At 44.5% G+C, this 22,861-nt stretch overlaps 1 protein-coding gene across 1 annotated transcript in view; it reads left to right on the top strand.

Annotated features, from left to right (window-relative positions):
- Window positions 1–21,129, top strand: part of LOC307236936 (syntaxin-binding protein 4) — a 71,103-nt gene extending 49,974 nt beyond the window's left edge. Inside the window, exons 12-22 of the mRNA XM_080009531.1 lie at window positions 2,338–2,429; window positions 3,343–3,439; window positions 3,953–4,080; window positions 5,098–5,190; window positions 12,787–12,852; window positions 13,826–13,897; window positions 13,943–14,089; window positions 14,681–14,797; window positions 18,548–18,597; window positions 18,725–18,849; window positions 20,059–21,129. Of these exons, the coding sequence (XP_079865657.1) occupies window positions 2,338–2,429; window positions 3,343–3,439; window positions 3,953–4,080; window positions 5,098–5,190; window positions 12,787–12,852; window positions 13,826–13,897; window positions 13,943–14,089; window positions 14,681–14,797; window positions 18,548–18,597; window positions 18,725–18,849; window positions 20,059–20,135 (1,064 nt within the window). The 3' untranslated portion in view covers window positions 20,136–21,129. The remainder of the gene's footprint in view (window positions 1–2,337; window positions 2,430–3,342; window positions 3,440–3,952; window positions 4,081–5,097; window positions 5,191–12,786; window positions 12,853–13,825; window positions 13,898–13,942; window positions 14,090–14,680; window positions 14,798–18,547; window positions 18,598–18,724; window positions 18,850–20,058) is intronic.
- Window positions 21,130–22,861: the final 1,732 nt, after the last annotated feature.

The raw sequence follows: 22,861 nt of genomic DNA, 5'->3' as shown, positions 1-22,861 counted from the left end.
GTCAGGCCAAAGTGATTGCAAGCAGCTTTAAAGGCGGCCTTCGGACCTCCCGCACTCAAGGCCACACAAGAGATTGTCACAATCCTATTTGGCCCAGATTAGGCCGACCAAGGTCATCGCTGGTTGCAGGGACCACTTGGCGTACCTCCCGTGCCCCAGTTAGAAACCTACCGACGGGTGACCTAGGCAACCGCTATTGTTGACTTCTTCGCTAACTGGCAAGCACACGTCAGAGGGGTTTGTAATGTGCGAGGCGGAAAGACATGGAACGTGTTTTAAGACCCAGTCTGTCGGACGCCAAACAAGGTGTTTACAAGGTGTTTGTGTCGTCGATAAATGTTGCAGCGACTGCCGAAGTGAACGTACTTGAATGATCATATTATCAAGCACATATCTAAGCTCATTTAACCAAAACCTAGAAAACGTGCCGATCCATGCCTTTCGCAAGTGTTACACGCCAACTTGAGGATTAATAGTCGTGAAGCTCCAGGATCAGGAACGTTGATAATAATAATAATAATAATAATAATAATAATAATAATAATAATAATAATAATATTTCCGATGGCTTCCTCAAGCCATTTCCCTACCTACAGTATTAATCTACGTGTACGGTTAGGAGGGGTCACTTTGTGTGTGTTGCGCCGCAGCTGACGTGCTCCCCCCCCCCCCCCAGCTCGTCCTCACGACAGCAGGCCTCTACGGTCGACCATGACACCAGAGCTAGACCGGAGACAGACTAAATCCTCTTGGTGAGGGGGTGGGGGGTGGGGGGCTTGGGAGCAATCAGCTCATACCCTTAGCAACAGGGGGATGCACTTGGGCGTGCACACGCACAAACACACAGCGGCGGCCTGAGGCCTGGAGCAGAGCAAAGCACACACACACACACACATACACACACAAATCTAGGACAGAGAAACTCATCAAATTAATATTGGCGCATTGGCTCTTCTAGCGTCCCCCCCCCCCCCCCCCCCGATCTCTATAATCATCCAACTCTCCTCCACTCCCGTTTTAATCATCTGGTTCTCACCCTCTCTGGTTGTCACCTTGTGGTCTGTCTCCTCCCTTCTGTAAAAAAATTGATTATTCTTGCACTCTGTATCCCGGGTGTCCTGACGTTGTCCATCAAGATTTCCATGCCCTGTGAGCTTCTATAAATTTTAGGAATTATTCACTGAAGGATTCCGGTCATAACCACATCTCGAAGCAATAAACCGAACCTACCTCTGGATATAATTTGTTCAGAGCCTTTTTTTTTGTGTTGCTTCACAACCTACTGAAAGGTTTAATCCGTACATTGGTCGTTGGACAAACGGCGACAGCTAAAGGAGGCACTAGAAAATACACCAACGTTGCCAAATTCTCCTCCATGAGGCTTCTTAAGCTGGAGGCATACTTTAGAAGACACAAGAACCACCAGAGAACATGTCCCAGAATACCGTTGTCAGAATGGTCAATAAGACCTCAGTTTACTTCTTTATATAACATTCCATGCCACTAGGAGACAGAGTGTTTCTGTAGCACCTATTGGACGCGTTGGCGCAGCGTACGGGCGCGGCACGGCGTGCTGTAAGTGCACGCTTCCTATTAAGTCCATATTAATCCACCGTTGCAGCTCCACTGGCCACGTCAGCTACTGTATGCGGCATTTCTCTATTTTTGAGCGAGAGTTTTTTTCTTTTTTTCAACTGTGCGCAGCTACGCAAGCCGTTTCCATAGAAACATGAGATAAAACTACATAGAAATGTCTTTTATAAAGAGTGCTATCAATTTAAATGCGTTTTATATGAGCCAACATTGTTCCAGAGACCTAGAGCTGGTGTCACATTTGCTTATCAATCAAGACTCATTTTAAATACAAAGAACAAACATACTGTACATGCAACACAGTATAAACATGTCCTAGCGACCAATTTCAACAATTACAGTTGTAGCTCACATTTCAACTACTACTACTACTACTACTACTACTACTACTACTACTACTACTACTACTAGCGAAGAAAAAAAAAAAAAAAGAATCCAGTTTGAAGATATAAGCGGTGTAGTTCCTCAAGGATCTGGTACAGAGTCTGGTACAGACTACCAGAGCTTGAAATCTCAGCAGCCCTCAAGGTAGAACACCCCGAGAACCACCCTCCATAGATAAAAGTTAATAAAATACAACTTATTGTACCTTTAACAAACTTCAAGGTATTATCATAGCTAGTTATGGTAAGAATTGTTCCATATGGGTAAAAATCCCTTTTAACCAAAATAAAATGACATGGCATGTAAGAACCTTTTACTGTTTTGGGCTCACAGACACTCGCTCTTGACCCCCCCCTGCAGGCACAGCGACCAACGGGAGAACTGCGTTGGGGCCCAAACCCAAGATAACCTTGGATCCCCACATACGACTTAAATCCGACAAGTTAGACCTGGTGAGTTTTCCCGGGCCGATTTAATGTCTTTTTTATTTGTATTTTTTTATTTTTTGAAGTGATACATAAATAAATAAACAAATAAACAAACAAACAAACAAACAAATAAATAAATAAATAGATTAATTCATCAAACAGCCTTTTTATTCAAAACTGCTCTCTGGCTCCCCCCTAATTTTGCACATCAATGTTAGTGATGTTAATTAAATTTGCTGTTGGGGGGGCCTTTCAGCACATTTTCAGGAAGCCCCTCTAAAGTTTTACTGAACGCACCCACCCTCATTCTGCAGTTTGTTGGAGAATTCTCACTGTTTCGCTACAGGAAACAAACTGAGAGTATTAAAGATATTTATTCTGCAGAATAAAGAGAAAGATACAGATGCACTTCAAAAAAGTGATGCTGTTCATTCTAGTTTTACATTTGAAGAAGCCGGCTTTTATGCAGAAAAAAGGTTGTTCAGTAACACCCGAGAACTGTTTTAACAAAGAAGAACATCAAACACTATCGTGCCGGGAAAGCATACATTAAGTGTTTACACAAATGGCCCTTTTACAAGCTAGAAAAATAGAGATAGCGAATAAAACAGTTGTGCCATTTGTGGGCAGGAATGTTCAGTAAGATCTCCTGATAAAGAGGAGCTGGCGTAATCACCAAACCAAAAATATGCCCCTTAGCATTTAATGACTTGGTTGTAGAGTTATATCATTTATGAACATTGATCATCTGCATGTTCCTGTTTCATTTTCATTTGATCTTCGGCCGTCTCAGCACTTTTAATTGTCTTCTTTTTTTCGTTTCATCTTTGGAAAACAGTAATAATTCCTAGCATTCTTGGCTGGTAGATCGCCCGACTATTGCCTCTGTGACTTTTCAACCGGCTTCATCTGTATTTCAATGCCCGTCTCTTGTTAGGCCTTGTCCTTCCTTGGTCTGGACGTCACAGAGGACAAGAGGAGACAACTAAGACAGAGCCTGACCGCAGACCCACAGGGCACGGTGGCTTACGGAGGTGGGGAACACATTTAAGTGCAGGCTCGGAATATCAGATTTAACCTGGTAATCCGTAAGATTCTTTTGTTTAAAAATCACATATTTCACTTTTTATATGTTTTTTATTTTAGCTCGCACTTTATAACAAACTACCATTTAATGTATTTGATTTTATGCATATGCTCCTCTATACGCTGTTTTACTATTATTACTTAAAGTTGGATAACGGTCTCAATGATAGTTTTAATTTACAGGTAGATGCGCAAGGTGTCAGCATTTATCAGAATTGCTCTCATTGTGTCCCAATATCCCAATCACTGGGTAATTAATCAAATGTTATTTTCAATTAAGATTTTGGCTTCGATTAAGAAAAAAAGATAATCAAGGTAAAACGATTATTTAGCTGCATTACGTTTCGCAATGATGCTCTTTTTTTTAATCTTGTGCGCAAATCCAGCGCATCCATTTCCTTTTTCCTTTACCTGTGAAACTTGCATGTTGTTGATTTGTGGTTCTTTGTGAAAAACAACAGACTTTGTGGTGGCAACGCGGGACATATTCCAGGAGAATCTGGAGGAGGCAGGACTTGCACAGGGCCCCTTCACATTCACCTATCACGAAGCAGCAAGTTTGATGGACACTTCGGCCTTCCACTCTCCTGTAAGTAACTCCAAAATCAATATATTTTCTTCTTCTAAAGGCCACCTCCAGTTAATTTCACTTAATTTCCCCTCACAATCTTTCTCCAAACAGAAATGGGATGTGCAGTTCAGTCATTGTACATCATGCAATAGCAACAGCATGATATGCAGATTCGCACCAACACTGAGCTTTTAGCATCAATAATGGAAAGCGAAAAGGTGAAGGTTATGTGTGGAATTTTTTTCTAGGCAGCAGGGTTCATATCAGGTCCTTGAGGTGCTTGAATTTTGTCCTCAGAAATACAAGTACTGGAATGCCTTTAAAATAGCCCCCTTTTCCACTGAAGTGCTTGAAAAATCATTGAAGACCTGTGATATTCACCCTGGTTTTGTTATTCCAATCGTAAACTAATACAACATTTCCAGAATAACTTTTTTGACATAGATTATGATATATCGATATACAAATATTAGAGAAAGAGGTCTTCACGTTTAGCGTGAAGACCTTGAAAAAAAAAATAGTGCTTGAAGAAGTACTTGAAAGTCCTTGAATTTCATCTTGTAAATACAGATACCTGATTGTGTCGTCAAACGGCTGTAGTCACTCACAAAATGACAATACGAGCGTGGTTTTATTTCACAGTGAGTGGGTTTGTCTGCTGGGATAATCATTCCTTGTTTTAATTTTTTTACCAAGAATTGTTTTAAATAGTTTTGGTCATTTGTAAAAAAAAAAATGTATTTGCATGTATGGGCAAATGTTTAAGAATGCATTTAAGAAGCTGCAGGAGAGTAGTGATTTTCTCAATAGTAATGCGTTGAATGAGCTTGAGAAGAGAAGCAACATTTTACTCTGAGGTTGAAAAAAAGCCAATCCTATCCTTTAACAATTGCCAAGTTGATCTTATGTAGCGGTTTCTGTAAATGCAAACATTTGTACGAACATCTACATCAGTTTGACATGTTACACAATTGCTTGTTAATACTTATTATGAGTAAGGCACATGTCACTGACGAACGCGTCGGCTGTTTTCAGACGTACGAGTCGGAGTGCAGCTACAGCAGTGAGGAGATGGAGCAGTTTCAGACGGAGGTCAAACAGCTACAGACCCAGATGAAGCAGCTGAAGGTGACACACACACACACACACACACACGTTGTACATATGAGGTACACCAATGCAGGGGTTCCCAAACTTTTTCATGGCAAGGCTCCCTTGGCAGAAGGAGCTATCTGCCTATAATAAACTACTGTGTGGTTTAACATTTACTGAAAAAAAAACAAAAAACCTCAACTTCATTAGTGAGGGTGAGTATATATATCATTTGTGAATTAAAAAAATATATATGTAAAAAAATGTCATATTAAGCTACTGATTGCAAACTAGACAGCACGTTTTTACTGCACCTTGTTATCCCCGCCTACCAGGTTGTTCCAGTGGACAACATCAGTAATATATACATCAAACAATGTGGTATTACTTTTATTTGACTAAGTTGAACTTGACTGAAGTTGAAGTTATTGTGTTGCTGTTCCTTATCACTAATTGTTTAAAGTTCTCTCAAATACTGAATTTGAACAGCAAATAACAAAAAGGCTGCTATTGCTTTTCCAAAGAGCCGCAGTATTTGTCAAACTTTGTTGCCCCCTAGTGGGGAACATATGGTGGCCCTCTGTGCTTAACGCACTGCAACTTAAGAAAACGCATGCAAATAGACATTTACATTTACATTTACATTTAGTCATTTGGCAGACGCTTTTATCCAAAGCGACTTTCAAGGGAGAATAACATTCAGCTACATTGCGACAGAGATTAGTGTAACAACAACATTGGTGTAACAATAAATACTGCAAGGTGGTGCAAAGTAATTGTAGATTAGGACAGGAGGTACTCACTGAAGAGCTGGGTCTTCAGGTGCTTCTTAAAGACAGAGAGGGAGGTCCCCGCTCTGGTCATTTTTGGCAGCTCGTTCCACCAACGTGGAACTACAAATGAGAATAGCCTGGATTGCCGTGGCTGTATGGCCGGCAGAGCCAGGCGACGCTCATTTGACGAGCGCAGCATCCGGGGGGCAACATGTGCTCTTACAAGAGCATTTAAGTAGGCGGGAGCATTCCCAACAATCACTCTGTAGGCCAGCAAAAGAGACTTGATGCGAGCGGCTACAGGTAACCAGTGGAGCTCGATGAGCAGCGGAGTGACATGTGCCCTCTTTGGCTGGTTGAACACCAGTCGCGCCGCCGCATTCTGTATCATCTGTAGTGGCTTCCCCGCACAGGCCGGCAAGCCTGTTTAGAGGGCGTTGCAGTAGTCGAGACGGGACATCACCAAGGTTTGTACCAGCAGTTGAGTGGCATATTGGGTCAGGTACGGCCTGACTTTTCGGATGTTGAGTAGTGCGAAGCGGCAGGACCGGGAGACTGCGGCAACATGGTCCGAGAATGTCAGTTGGTCATCAATAATGACACCAAGATTCCTTGCAGCCTTGGTAGGAAGACAAGGAAGACAAAACACAACCGCATTAACAGAAAACACAACCGCAAAACCACATTATGGAAGTGAGCCATACCAGAAGCACTGATTTATCTGCAGTAAATATATATTAATCAAAATGATTTTGTATCTGTATTTATAAATAAGAATATATACAAGTAACAACCTGGAGCCGCAACTATCACAGACCAGTCGCACCACGCGAGACCACCATGTCCAAATCCTTTATCTGCTTCCTCCATGCAATTAATAAATAGAAAAAACAACTTTTATATCAATCCACGTGTGTTTGTGTTTTCTGTTAATGCGGTTGTGTTTTTTGTAATTTGCTTTTGTTTTGTCTATTTGCATGTGTTTTCTTAAGTTCCAGAGCTCTAAGGGCCACCGTAGGAACAACAGCTGTGAATAAGTGATTACTACTACTTTAGACAACACAAATTCACATTTGTTAAAAACAAGTGTCATTGGAAAATATCAGCTATCCAAACCCGAAGATCATCCAGAGGAATTAATGGCTCTTTGGATAGCAAAGGCCTTGGATATGGAAACCAAGACACGCAGAATCTGTCTGGAAGTTTATTATGGCTTTTTGTGGACTTCATATGTTGCATGTTGAATTGTGGATGAATTTTCTTGTCGATTGGGGTTGGACGTTAACATGGTCTTTTTTTTTTCATACAAAGTCATACAAAATATGTGCTGTAGACACTGGTTAATTGGTACTATGGCACAAGTACCACTTAATGAGACGCTAGCCCCCTCTAGAGGTACATGGGAGGGTTTCAGGTTTTTGGTACACACCCCCCCCCCAAAAAAAAAAAAAAAAAAAACAAACAACCACCAACTCATTAGACCAATAACTAAAACATTTGGAAAAGTTGGCACATACTCAAGGAGCGAAATATCATCTCTATATCAACAATGATAGAACGTTGAAAAATGTTTCTATAAGAGTGGTAAATAAATTAACAAAAAACCTCCCAACAATAATTAACAAGGATCAATCAGGGTTGATCCAAAATAACAAATTTAAAAACCACACCAACTCTAGATGCAGGAGACCAAAATTAGTTTTGACTGGAAATGCATAAAAATAATTTGACTTGTTTATACAACCTCAAATGCAAGGGTAATAATTAGAGGTCACTGTCTAATACTTAATATGTAAAAAAATGTTAGTCACATCAATATCATATTTCTTACCACTTTGCTGATCACCAAATATGGAGCAATTTGGAGCAATAACAGATAAACGTAATAAGATCACATTACAAGGCAATACATCATCTAAAATACAATACAGTGTATAGTATGACATTAAAAACAAATAAATAAAGGCAAGACTGGCTTTCTTTCAGCCGTGTTTTAATGCAAGATTTAAGTTTTTAAAAGGCACTTATCACCTCCTTTCGTACTCAAGTAGTGAGCGAGTGTATCCCTGTGAACGAATCAGTAATGAATTGGGGTGCCCGCGATCTGCCCTCTGCTGTGGGCCCCCGTTCCTCCAAAAAAAAGTTTATTTTAGATGAAAGCTTTATTTAACTCAGTTTCCTTTTTGAACCAAACAAGCACCGTGTGTAACAGGGACACTTTCTAAGTCTAAGTCAGATGTGGCGATAGTGGCGCCGCCCCTAGCGGTCGCCTGCGCCGGCGCTCCGGTTACTTTCTTACTCTTTAGTATTTTTTTTCCTTTTTTTATCACAATGTTCGCCAGAAAAACATCAACAATTAACTCATACGGCCGCGATGCACTCATGGATATAAAAAATTCCCTAAACGAACAACTTTGGGACTTTTTATCCGTGGGAGCAGAGTGGCCGGCGGAAATCCTACGCGGGAACACTCGCAACAACAACTACAACAACAAAAATGGAGTCGCTGTTCCACGAGCCGGCCCACGGAGGAAGCACCGAGGTAAAAGAGGCGGCATTTGGGTCAGAATGAGGACGCAACCTTACCGTCCACCTCTGCCAAGCATCCTTCTTGCTAACGTCCAGTCCCTGGAGAACAAGATGGATGAACTTCGAGCGAGGATTCAATTCCAGCGAGACACGAGGAACTGTTGCGTCCTCTGCCTGACGGAAACATGGCTGAACCCACTGGTGCCGGATGAAGCCATACGTCCAGCCGAGGCCTTCTCCGTGTTCCGCGGCGACAGAACGGGAGAGTCGGGGAAATCCAAAGGTGGAGGCGTCTGCCTAATGGTAAACAACCGCTGGTGTAACGCCAACAACACCAAATTCCTCTCCCACTCCTGCTCGCCGAACCTGGAACAGCTGACCATACTATGCCGTCCATTTTATCTCCCCCGGGAATTCAGCACGGTCATCATTACAGCCGTTTATATCCCACCGCAAGCGGACACCGACGCAGCTCTGTCGGTTCTGCACGATGTGTTGTGCGGATTTCAGAACAGACATCCCGACGCGGCTGTGGTGGTGACTGGGGACTTTAACAGGGCCAACCTTAAAAAAGTTCTGCCAAATTTCCACCAACACATCACGTGTGCCACCAGGGGAGACAGAACTCTGGACCATTGTTACACTCCTTACAAGAACGGATACAAGCCCGTGTCGCTCCCTGCTTTCGGGAAATCAGATCACGCCGCGATCTCGCTGCTTCCTGTTTACAGGCCTCTGATCGCGCGGGATCTGGTGATGACGAGGGAAGTGAAGCGGTGGACGGACCAATCGGAGGCTGCGCTTCAGGACGCTCTGACTGACGTAGACTGGGACATGTTCCAAGCGAGTTCAAGTGACGTCAGCGAGTTTACGGAGGTTGTAGTGAGTTTCGTGGCTACGCTCGCGGATGAAATCGTTCCCACGGTGAAAGTTCGGATATTTCCAAACCAAAAACCATGGGTTGATAAATCCATCCGCTGCGCTCTGAATGCGCGCACGGCCGCTTACAACGACGGACTTGTATCTGGCAACATGGACAATTACAAAGCGGCGTCGTACAATCTGCGGAGGGCGGTGAGGGACGCTAAACGGACGTACAGAGACACCGTGGAGCTGCAGATGGAGCGGGGGGACACAAGACGCTTGTGGGAGGGGCTGCGAACAATAACAAACTACAAGAGCAGCTCCTCCCCAGCCACGAGTGTGGACGCCTCCCTGGCCAACCAACTGAACTCCTTTTATGCGCGGTTCGAGTCTGGCAGCAGCACCGCTAGCTCGCCGGCTAATTGGAGTTACACCGCTGGGGACGAGCGCGCACTCTCAGTGTCCGTGCACGAAGTCAGGAGGGCTTTGATGCGGGTGAACACCAGGAAAGCTGCGGGCCCAGATGGCATATCTGGGCGAGTACTGAAGACCTGTGCTAACCAGCTAGCTCCGGTGTTCACCACAATGACTACCGTCCGGTGGCCCTCACCTCGGTGGTCATGAAGTGTTTCGAGAGGCTGATTAAGGATTACATCTGCGCCTCCCTCCCCCGCACCTTGGACCCGTTGCAGTTCGCGTACCGGCAAAACAGATCCACGGATGACGCGGTCTCCCAGGTACTGCACACCACGCTCACGCACCTGGATGGCCAGAAGGGGGCCTATGTGAGAATGCTGTTCATTGATTATAGTTCAGCTTTCAACACCATAGTTCCCACCAGACTGGCTGTCAAGTTGATGGAGCTAGGATTGAATGCTCCGCTGTGCACCTGGATCCTGGACTTCCTCACAGGCCGCCCCCAGGTGGTCAAGGTGGGGAAGTACATGTCAAGCTCCCTCACCCTGAATACAGGATCCCCCCAGGGTTGCGTCCTCAGCCCCCTACTGTACTCCCTGTACACACATGACTGTGTGGCCAGGTCCAGCTCCAACACCATCATCAAGTTTGCTGACGACACCGTGGTCGTGGGCCTGATCACCGACTGCGATGAGAAGGCCTACCGCGAGGAGGTGGCTGACCTGTCACTCTGGTGCCAGGACAACAGCCTACACCTGAACGTCAGCAAAACCAAGGAGCTGATTGTGGACTTTAGGCGTGGATCACAATCGAGGAGGCACGCGCCCTTGTGGATTAATGGGACTTCTGTCGATAGAGTGAGCAGCTTCAGATATCTGGGAGTCCACATCACAGAGGACTTAACATGGACTGTTCACACAGACACTCTGGTGAGAAAGGCGAGGCAGCGTCTCTACCACCTCAGGCAGCTGAGGAAATTCCGGGTCTCAGTGAGGATCCTCAAGTCCTTCTACTCTGGAGCAGTGGAGAGCATCCTGACAGGCAACATCACTGCCTGGTTTGGGAACTGTACTGCTCAGGACAGGCGGGCCCTGCAGAGGGTGGTGCGTTCAGCTGAACGTACCACTGGAACTACCCTCCCCCCCTTGCAGGAGTTATACACCAGGAGGTGTAGTAGCAGAGCCCGTAGGATCATGAAGGATCCTCATCACCCCAACAACGGACTGTTTCAGCTGCTGCGGTCAGGCAAGCGCCTCCGCAGTCACGCAGCGAGAACAGAGAGACTGAGACGGAGTTTCTTCCCTCAAGCCATCAGAACTGTCAATGCTGACCTCACCAGGGGTCCTAACTGAGCCATGCACTAGGCTCCACTACCTACTGTACTGTATGTAGCATACTGTACCGCATACTGTGTCACTGTTCAGGGTTGTTCGTGATGCCGTATTGCTGCGCCGTACTGTTGTATACTGTGCTGTATTATCCCAAACACTACCTCACACTATTCACATTCACATGCCACTTTAATTCACATGCCACTTTAAATGCACATATCTGTATATACATAGGCATATTCCTTCAACCTATTCCATTTTATTTCAATTTATTTTTTATTGTATTTTATTCTATATATTTTTTTATCTTATTCTATAAGTATTCAACTTACTGTATTACGTTTTAGGAGTCAGTTAGTCGGTCTATTAGAAAGGAATTTTCTATTTTTATTTTATTTTATTTTTGTACTTTTTTAGGACTTATTGTGTGCTATCACCGGGTGCGTTGCATTACATTTCACTGCATATATGTATGGAAGTATGTATATGTATGTGACAAATAAAAAATCTTGAATCTCTTGAATCATTCTCACTCTCTTGCCGGCCCCCCCCGAACAAAGGCGGAACCACATTTTGATAACAACTACAGTTAAAGTGATGGGAAATACCCAAATGGAGGTTGAAAATGTTCTCGAAAGCCACTTCCCCAGTTTGAATCTGTAACATTGCTGGATAAAAAATATCCGTCAAAGGCAGTAGGTAGTTATTCACACATTGGCTTCCTTTACAGAGAAGCTCTGTATGGAGTCTTTTTCCCACATTAGATGACTTATGTATACAGTACGTTACAGGTTTGGGTTAATGGGTTCATGTCCAGAGTAGATGCAATCATTTGGACAATCTGTCGGCAACAGACATACAATGTGAATCTGTCTGTTTTTTTCCTGGCTCTAGAGACAGCGCTTCGCTCCTGTCTCCCTGCCCGGACGGACTGTTCCCTTCGCTGGAACAGGGGTCTGACAGAGTCCGTCCCCAGACGCAATAACCCTAACCCAGTGTTATTAAATCAGTGTGATCATTTTCAACCTGTCCTACACCCTTTGCCTCTGGAGAAGGAACCTTATCCACCCGTTCTACCGCTCCCTGTCCGCTCTTTCCACGGCTCCGTGCTCCCCAACTCTAGGGTCTGAGTGGCATTTTTAAGGAGAAAATGTAACAATATAAAGACCTGTCTCCTGGACTGGACGCGTTTCAGTTTCTTGTCCTTTCTCGTCTCCGAGCGCCACTGTTCGGACTCGCTTTTTTCCTAATATTTTATTCTTCCTGAAAAAATAGAATCCTAGAATTTATACAAAATACACGTAAAAACCCACTGTTTGTGCTTTATTTGGATTCGGCTCCACACCTACTTTAGAGCAATGTTACTGCTTCCATTCCTAACTGTACCGGCATGTTCCCGGTAATTATAGTAGGTTGAGAGTGGGGAAATGTACAGAACCTCGACACCGGATCCTTTTCCCACATGATGCCATTACGGAACATTGCCCGTGGTATGGATTTCGGTGCAAGTGGGAAAGTTGCTAAAGTTGAACGGGTAAAAAGAAATGAGTAAGCAAATAGGAAATGAGGATTGGAGAAATATAACACACCATTCGGTGCAGACCAGGGTTGGATTTGGAGATGCTCAAAATGCTCACATATTAAATAGCGTGGCTAGTACGCAACTTCAGATGCAGCTACAGTCCCCCCTAAACCCCACGCCCTCCTCTCTCCATCAGGTCATGCTGAAGGACACGGAGCACAGCAAGAAGACACTGGAGGAAGAATTGCAGAAGACCTCAGAGGTAATGGGGTTGGTATATAAACAAATGCAATATCCATTTTATTTATCCATTTTTCTGTATTACTTCACAACTCAAATTTTGTTGTTTCGTTTGTGGTGGCCTTACAGGCATGTAACAATGCCCTAAAACCCTGTCAGAGGTTGTTCATGAAGGATATAAAAGGATTCACCATGTCATTTATTTATACCAGGTTTCATATGTAACAAATGTATTTAATTGCGCTTGAATAAATCCAATGTCCAAAATTTACAAATGTTTAACTCATGGCAAATGCTTCAATACCTATCCTAACATTATGGATCAACCTCACCAGAGTCTACGATTGGACATGTTTGGCTCCAAAAGTTAAAAAATCCATTCTATAAAGAAAAATAGGTAGTTCCTACTGTTAGGGATACAGTCTGGTTAACCCAAATGCAGGAGACAACAAAGGCTCAGGTAGGTGCAAAGTTTAATGTAGAACAGACAGGGGCCAAAACCAGTGGAACAGTCAACAGGAAAACTTATCAGCAGGGAACCAGGCAGAGGATCAGGGTCCAGGAACTAGGGTCATGGGAAACCAGGATCACAAATCCAATACACACACAGACACAACGATCTGACCGAGAAAGAGTGAATGAGGACGGCTAAATACAAGAGGAGTGACGAGGAAGGTGAAGACAGGTGGTGAGATTGCTGACTGGGGACAGGTGTGCAGTGACAGGGATGTGAAACCAGAGACAGACAGACAGAGGGAGCTAGAGAGAGATGGAGGATGACAGAGAGACAGGGCAGGATCCTGACACCCACACCCACATTTTGTGATTTAAGAGTTTAATGCAGTTTAAGAATTTTTTAGTTTTTTAATTTTAACTGGCACTGCAGAGATCTCCATTAACATCAACACACCGTGCCAAACATTTCTAGTGGCGTTCACATCCAGCCCTGTTTCCTTGTTTATCAGTCGTGTGTTTCCTCTGGTGTTCTGCTGCAGAAAGCCTGTCTGACGGTGGAGGAGAACAGCCGTCTGAGGTGTCGCCTGCAGGTGGCCGAGGCCGGGGCCGGGGCCGGAGCCGGGGCCGGGGGCGGGGCCGGGGCCGGGGCCGGGGCCGGGGCCGGAGCCGAAGCCGGACAGCGGCCGGGCAGCAGCGCCGAGCAGGACTACGAGGAGGTGATCCAGCTGCTGGAGGCTGAGATCAAGGACCTGAAGAACCAGCTGGCCGGCAAGAGGCAACCGCGGTGCCCGGAGGCCACCAAGGTAGAAGCACATCTGCGTGCAGTCACCCAAAAATATGTTTTTTAAAAAGGTTTTACAAGGGCCTACTGTTCCTGCTGTAAGGGCTGTTTTTTGAGTGCTAGTGACTTTTGTTTCCGCTAAGTGGGAAAAAAGTTTGAACTTTTTCCAAAAGGCGCTCTTGTCGCCGTCACTTTTTCCCCAATCGATCGTTAGGTTAACCACAGAAAGTGAATTGAGTGGGGTTAACTGGTCAGACCTTGAAAAACCATGGAAGAAATACTGTATTAAGGGACTAGGTGCAATCAAGTGGCAACTTTAGCAGATACTAACAGTGCGCTATCCAATACACAGAAACTTTTGAGTGGTCATGTAAACACATGTTTTATGTTGGGCTTGCTCAGGATAGCTATTAAAAGTTATCATATATTACCTCAAAGAAAGTTATGCATATGCAACTTTAATATGATTCCTTCAACCATAACATGGTAGGAGAGGAATTTTGACCACAGAATATTAGGCTCACTCACCTCCAAGTAGACAAACGTGAGAACATGGTCAGCTAAAGTGCATGCACAGTAGGTGTATTGTTATGGTTTGTTGTGTCCATCCCAGGAAGAGGTTCAGCAGCTGAACAAGAGGCTGACCACCATCGACTGGCAGCTGAGACAGTCTGAGTTGAGCAGAAAGCACCTGGAGATCTCCAACAGGAAGCTGCTGGGCTTTGCCCAGGTGACACCTTCAACACAACAAAGCACACCTGGCACACTGTTAAACCTGTCTTTTGACCGACTAAACAACACGAAAAATAACATTTTAAATTCATTTCAACATTTATTTGCCTTCATTTGTGAGTTATTTTGAACAGATCTCTTAACTAAGACACAACACCTCTCTATGTTCTAATAGTTGGCGGAATATTATTTGTTGAAGATATATTTTATTTTATTTGAAATTGTATAATAGTGAATATTTACTTTTTTTTTTACCAATTGTCGTACTAATATGCCAATGTGAGTGGTCTGGGGCAGTTGAGAAATGAGTTCCTACAGTATGAAGTTGGTGAATCAAGTCTTGAATCCTGTGTTTTTCAACAGCTGCGCCGTGAATTTTCTTTTCAAATTCCACTGATGATGTGTCTAAGTTGCACCAAGCGGTGTCTGTTAGAACTGTCCAATATGGCTAAGCCAGTGACTTCCGGGAACAGGCTGGATGACTACCATGAACAGAATGGCAACTGCTGGAGAGACAGCGGACGACTAGAAAGACAGTAACTGGGGCAGGCAGGGTTAGCAGCCCAAACTGCTAACACCCACCATAGCACCCACAAACAACCAACGGAAAACCCGAATGAAGTATACCCCCAGGGGTGCCCGAGAGGGGGGGGGGGGGGGGGTGAGCACCCCAATAGGACTGATATACAGGCAATGACCCATGCTAATGGAACAACGACGAGTGCAGTTTGTAGATGTGGCAAAGTCTGCAAGAACCAGCATGGCCTGAAGATCCACCAGGCCAAAATGAATAGCTTGACAGGGAAGCAGGTGGTGCAATGCACAGGTCCAGGACCTGGTGAGACACAGGAGGAGCCAGGCCTGGAGTCAGCCCACAGTGCCCAGATCCTCCATGCCCCACCAGTTCTACCCCAAGTTAAGCACTCAGCATTGGCGCCGAAAGGTTCAGCACAAAGGAACAACGGTCAACCAAAGGTCCAGGTGACCCAAACCGACGGGAAGTAAAAATCAGCCAGCTACAGTGTGAGCTCAGACTCCTCGGACGTCAGTACAAACAGGCAGGAGAGGACGAAAAGGCTGGTCTGGCTGAACTCCGTAATATCCTCCGGATATTGGCATAGGAGGAGGGGCAAGGAGAGAGCCAGGAGACATGTTGCTTTCCTCACGAATCCTTTTGAAATCACCAGAAGATCCTCAGGCAGAAGAGAAGTGGCCAACTTGCCTGCACTGACGAGGTAAACAACTACCTCAGCCCCACCTACAGTGACAGTGCAAGAGAACAAGATCTTGGGCCATGTAGGACTTTGATAACCCGGAACCCAGCTTGGCATTTAACATCAAGGAACCAACTTTGAAAGAAGTTGAGGAGGTTGTCAAAGCTGCTCAAACCAGCGTAGTGCCAGGCCCCAGTGGAGTGCCATATGTCGTGTATAAGAGGTGCCCTGGACTCTTGAAGCGACTGTGGAAGCTCATCAAGGTCCTCTGGAGGAGGGGGGAGGTAGCACAGCAGTGGCAACACGCAGAGGGTGTATGGATTCCAAAGGAGGAGAGCTCAAGCACCATCGAGCACTTCAGGGTCATCTCACTCCTTAGTGTCGAGGGCAAGGTATTCTTCAGTATTTTTGCCCGACGCATGATGGAGTTCCTCCTGAGGAATACCTACATCGACACCTCTGTGCAGACCTCTTGAGCGTCTCATCAGCTAAGGGCCGGATGGACTTCAAGCTAGCCAAGTCCAGGTCCCTGGTTGTGAGGAAGGGAAAGGTCACTGACCGGTTCCACTTCTTCATAGGAGACACCCAGATCCCATCGGTCAGAGAGAAGCCAGTTAAGAGCTTGGGTAAGATCTATGACTGCAACTTGAGGGACACCGCGGCACTTAGAGCACCACCGACAAGTTGGGAACATGGCTGAAGGCAGTGGACAAGTCAGGTCTGCCAGGAAGGTTCAAAGCCTGGATCTACCAACATGGCATCTTGCCACAACTTCTCTGGCCACTGCTGGTCTATGATGTGCCACTGACCACCGTTGAGGACTTCAAGAGAAAGGTCAGCAGGTTTCTGCAGAAGTGGTTGAGCCTACCACAAAGCCTCAGCAACATCGCCTTGTACAGGAAGAGGAACAAGCTGAAACTGCCCTTCAGCAGTCTCCTCAGCTGGCATAGAAGTGAGAACCGGCAGGAAGTGAAAGGCTCATGAGGATGTCGACCAGGTTGAGTCACGACTGCGACACAACAAGCTTGTTGGAGCAGTGGCATCCGGACGGGCAGGGCTCGGCAGCAACCCAGAGACCTCGATACAACAAGGTCCAGGAATGTGACAGCAGGGGGCATGGACGCGAAGATCTCGTGCTCAGACCTCTGGAAGTCTGAGCCACACCGCATTAAGTTCCTTGTCCAGTCTGTTTACGATGTCCTCCCCAGCCCATCCAACCTCTTCCGTTGGGGCTTGGTAGATACTCCACTTTGTCCGCTCTGCCAGAGAGGAGGATCGCTGGAGCACATCTTGAGCTGCTGCCCAAGAGCCCTGGGAGAGGGGTGCTATTGATGGCGCCATGACCAGGTGTTGAGGGTCATCGCAGAGGTCATCAGCACAGCCAACTCGTGCAGAAGGCAGCAGGAACCAGCTAGGCAGTCCATCGCCTTTGTTAAAGCTGGGGAGAAGCCACAGTAGCGCCCAAGTCAAGCAGGAGGTCTGCTGGCAACAGCACGGGACTGGACCCTGAAGGTTGACCTAGGGAGACAGCTCAAGTTCCCGGAAAACATTGCAGCAACCACACTCAGGCCAGACATGGTCCTGGTGACAGAAATCACAAGGCAAGTGGTCCTGCTGGAGTTGACTGTCCCCTGGGAAGACCGGATGGAAGAGGCCTTTGAGAGGAAGAGGGCCAAGTATGAGGAGCTGGCAGTGTCGAAGCAGGGGATGGTGGACCCGGTGCAACCCCATCGAGGTTGGGTGCAGAGGTTTCATCGGCCAGTCACTCATCAGAGCATTGAAGATGCTGGAAGTGAAGGGACTGCACAACAGAAGAGCCATCAGAAACATCACAGACTCTGCAGAAAAGGCTGTGGATCAAGCAGGGTGATCCGTGGACACATGCTACTTAGACACAAGCCAGGACCTGATCACTGATCACTGGGTTGCTGGGGGAGGGTGTATGATGTTGAAAGACCCGAAACACCCGATGATCCCAGGTCACATCACTGATGGTGTGTCTAAGTTGCACCAGGTGAAGTTAGAACAGATAAAACAAATAAATAATAAGGAATGGAAATTTGCTTTTGTGTTGCAAGATCAAAATTGCAAGGCGTCATCAGTTCTAGCCAGAATATTAGCTCTGTGTTTCACCCTTGGACTGAAAGTGACGACAATACGTAGTGATGAAAGGTTTGACCCTTTTTGAGATTTGGTTCTTGACGAGTCACTCACTCAGCAAAAAGAATCGTTTTCCAACTTTCTTCATTTGGTTCAGTTTGTTTAATGCACGGTGAACAAGGGAGGATTCCAGGGAACGAGAGTAAATTGAAAATTTACCCCCTCGCCCCCTCTTTTGAGTGGCTCCTGACTCTCAGGTCATTTAAAAGATTTGCTGCAAGTCTTGCATCGCTACTAGTAGGCCATAATATTAAGCACACTAATACATGTTTCTGCTATTTTTAGTGGTTAATGGGATAGTGGTCTGAATTCTTCTGGGCCTGGGCTAGTTGAAGATGACCTTTATGATGAGATGTGTGTTTCACTCTCCTCAGAACGTCCACAAAGTGCTGACCACCCCCAGTCTGTTCGGCGGGGAAAACGGGTAAGGGGACTTTAACAACTGCCTAACTCAAACCCAAACTCATTGTTGTTGTGTTGCGAAAGTGAACTGGCCCAGAAGCTAATGCTCAGTGTTTTTTTCTCCCTCTGCTTTTGTTAAACAATGTCAGGAGCAACAGGTCGTCTCCGGTCACGGACAGCCCGGACACGCCCTCGCCACTGCCGGACCCAGCGTTCCAGCTCGCTGTGGAGGCTAAAGAGCTGGTGGAGGGGGCTCTCAACACCGAGGCTACAGGTACAGTTGTTGATGTTGGGCTCCGATCAGAATTTCGAACCACAATCACTTGTCACTCGCAACTTCTATATGTTATTTTGCAGTCCCAGAGTTTAATCGGCTGTAGTTTAACTCCTTGATTTTTTTAAACGGGCGACGCAGAGATCTCAGTTAACACACCATACCAAATATGGTGGACATTTTTTTTGAATACCTTTTCTGCCTCACCCCAAATTTAATCGGCTAATCCCGAGTTCTACCTACAGAGTTTTTACAGTTTTGAAATTATATTATATGATAGATGATTATATGTGTTATTGCACTTCATGTGCACATGTGTATTATTTCAAACATGTGTATTTATATATATTTCTATGATCACAGTTTTGTATTATATTATGTTTTATATATATATATATATATATATATATATATATATATATATATATATATATATATATATATACACCAGGTTTTATTGTGAATGGTCCAAAATAAAGCGTTCCAGTGTGGAGGTAATTATAAATGATAAAATAAAGAAACTGAAAACATCAGAGTCTTTCCCGGTGGCAGTCGTGCCAGCCCATGGGTCTCCCTCACTGTGAGACAAACAGACACATCATAAACTTCCCAGCTGATGTGATTGTCCAGTCAGCCCAATTAGACACATTTGATACTAAAGTTAGGAACGTCAGTCTACCACCCTGACTTCCCCCTCGCCTCCCGGCACCAGCTCACCCACAAGTCTGCCACAATTATTTTATATATTAGACCTGCTACACACATTGATAGAAACAGAATTTTAATTCCTCTTAATATGCACATGTATATTATTTTTAACATGGATATATTTATATATATTTACTTCACAGTGTTTTATTTATACTATATTATTATTATTATTATTATTATTATTATTATTATTATTATTATTATTATTATTATTATACTTGCTACAGACAAACATACATATACATTGAATTTTATTTCGCTCTTAATGTCCACATATATAATATTTGAAATGTGTATATTTACATATATTTAGATTATATGATATTATAATATATTATTATATTATAGTATATAAGACTTCTACACACATATATAGAAATGTGTATTATGTATATTATTTTAAACATATATATATGCTGTATAAAATTACCACTTAGAAACGTTTAAAGATGTAGTATTGTATTTAAAATTCCACTACTATTTTTTCCCCACCTGAAGCCCCCTCCCCTTCAGCACGGCACAGTGATGCAGAGTGTCCAGCAGACGTCCAGGAGGGGAGTGCGGCGCACGTTTAGCTCAACAAGGAAGGCCACCATCCAAAGAAGTGGGAAAGGCACACTAAAACCCTGTCTGCCATTCCAGGCTGTCTGACAATTCTCCTCCCAGAATCCTCCTCAAGAAGGAAACCAAAAACGCGGTCATTTTTTGAAAAATGATATATCTCTCTCTCTACAATATACATATCTCAAAACATCTCAAATCATCTTCCAGTGTAATCGGGCGCAGGCTTTGTGAGCAAAATGTTTTTTACCCAGAACGTGACAAACTCAGCTTTTGCGTTTATTAAAAAGCGTGGCGAAAGGATTAAAGTGTAGATAGCCTTGAATTTACAGTATTTGTAAATGGGCAGCAGAAGCGATACGAGAGAAAAAAAGCCCATTTCTGAGAGCACTGCTCTGGTTCAGAGACCTGGCTACCCCTCCAAATATCGCTCGCATCCTGTTTCTTTGCATCCCGTACAGTAATCGGAACAGAGAAGGGTGGCCAAAGTTATAAATGCCAAAGTGTGTGTTTGCAATTGTCAAATTAGTGTCTTCCATGTAAACATTTTGGGTACCTGTGGATCTGAGGGTTACAGGCCATAGCACTCATTATAGCCATTTTATGTAGATACTCTTTTTCCACATTCTCACATTCATTACACACGTGAACCTCCGAAGACAGACTCATTAAAACTGGTGTCTTCCACGAACCTTGACAGTTTTACATGGATCTAATGTACAGTTGAATTGTTAGCTCCTCTCTCTCACAGTTCATCTGCTTGGATGCAAGGGTTACGAACTGTCAGTGGTAATAAGGAAAGTTTGACTTCAGCGTTGTGTCCCTGGTGAAACTCTTCTTGTGTCCTTGTTTACTTGCGTTAATGCAAAGCAAAGGCAAGATAAACCATTACGTAGTGAGGTTTGCATCCAACGTCAATGGCTATACATCACTGCATGATTCATTGATGATACATGATTCATTCATAACCCAGGATTATATAAAAAAAATAATAAATAAACTCTTGTTTGAGGAATGTTGAAGGGAGTCTACCACTTTCTGAAAATGCTTTAAGAACAAAAAAAAGTAGTCCTTTATTACAAATAGATTGCATTTTTCTTGGTGGCCTCAATTTCTTTCTGCTACCGTTTTTATTAAAGGACTAACCCAAGAAACGTCTGGAGTGTTTGTTTCCACGTAATTCAGATTCACATTAGTCAGCTATGAGGCAGATTACATTGCAAGGTAAGAACCAATTAAATACCTGATGCTCACAGCGACTGGAAGCCATTCATTCCCAAGGAATAATTTCACACAGGCAAAACACACTGTAGTGCTACTGCACTACCAGAAACAGTTTGCTAAACGCTTTCCCACTGCACCAAAAACCCGGTAACACCCGCTAACATCCGGCAATTGTCACCAGTGGGAAAGGAAAAACCCTGGGCTCAGTCCCGGGTCAAATGACCCGGCAATAGACACGGGTTTTAACCAACTCCATCCTCCGATCGGCTCTGGTGTGAACAGGACACCCAGGTCAACCCGCTAATTTGGCCACTTTACTGGTCCAATGCAACGCGCTCTGAAATTCCGGACACTGGCCCATAAATAGACAGGAGTATCCATGTGTCATTTTATCATTTCATATCCCATTTAGAACCCAAAATCAGAAGTCATTGACTTTTTTCCATATGGGGCACTGTGAAATGTTGCGAGTGTGGGGATCGCACCGTGGGGAGCACAGCGAAGAACCCCTACATTCCCCGCTGGTCGCTGTTCCCTGCCGCCCAAGGACCAGTGCACGATGCTCCATGCAGAAAAGATCATTTCTTTCTACAAATAGACAAATAGATTGCATTTTTATTGGTGGCCTCAATTTCTTTCTGCTACCGTTTTTTTTTTTCTAATTAAAAGGACAAAACGAAGAAACCTCTGGAGTGTTAGATTCCACATATTCAGATTCACATTAGTCAGCTTTGAGGTGGATTACATTGCAAGGTAAGAACAAATTGGTTACACGATGCAGTGACTGGAAGCCATTCATTCCCAAGGAACAATTTCACACAGGCAAAACACACTGTAGTGCTGCCACACAGAGCAACACACATTGTAGTGATGCCGCACAAAACAACACACCAGTGATGCAGCACAGAGCAACAGTTTGCTAATTAACATGGGTGGAGTGTGTGTAATATAATATATAAAATGAACTGAAACCATTTCGTAATCACAGACAACAGTTTGCTAATTAGACCAGAGGCAGAGTAAGACGTGACATCAAATATTACATAAAATGCTAAAGCTAGCAGCGATGCAGCAGTTTAACAGGGCTGCAGTGACACAAAGTGTCTGTGAACATGGGAAACAGAAAAGTTTTTTTAGAAGCTCAGGGTTGGCCAGATCTTTGGAAAAGTTGCAGTTTGTCATTTCTGAATAAGCTGTAAATCATTTGGCAAAATGACTTGGCCACTCTGTTTACTTACATTTTGTACTCCAATAACATCTTTACAACACATTAAAACGTCCTGCTGGTTCATATTAATGCCCGCTGTAAAATTCACGACACACCACTTGTTACACACCACTGCTCGTATTCTGCCGCTGTCGTGAGTGGTTGAGTGGAATCAACCATCAACCAGCTCAGGGGACAGTAAACTGAGCCCGAGGTTTCTGACTACAGGAGCCCATAAGAGCAGAGCAAAATCAGTCAAAAAAAGGAGAAAAGAAAAGAAAACACCTCCGATTCAACACCTGAGTGGCT

This window comes from Zeus faber, assembly GCF_960531495.2.
Source record: "Zeus faber genome assembly, chromosome: 11".
In the NCBI taxonomy this organism is placed as follows: domain Eukaryota; kingdom Metazoa; phylum Chordata; class Actinopteri; order Zeiformes; family Zeidae; genus Zeus; species Zeus faber.
The sequence above is the reverse complement of the archived record's forward strand: the minus strand, read 5'-3'. Positions and strand labels throughout refer to the sequence as shown.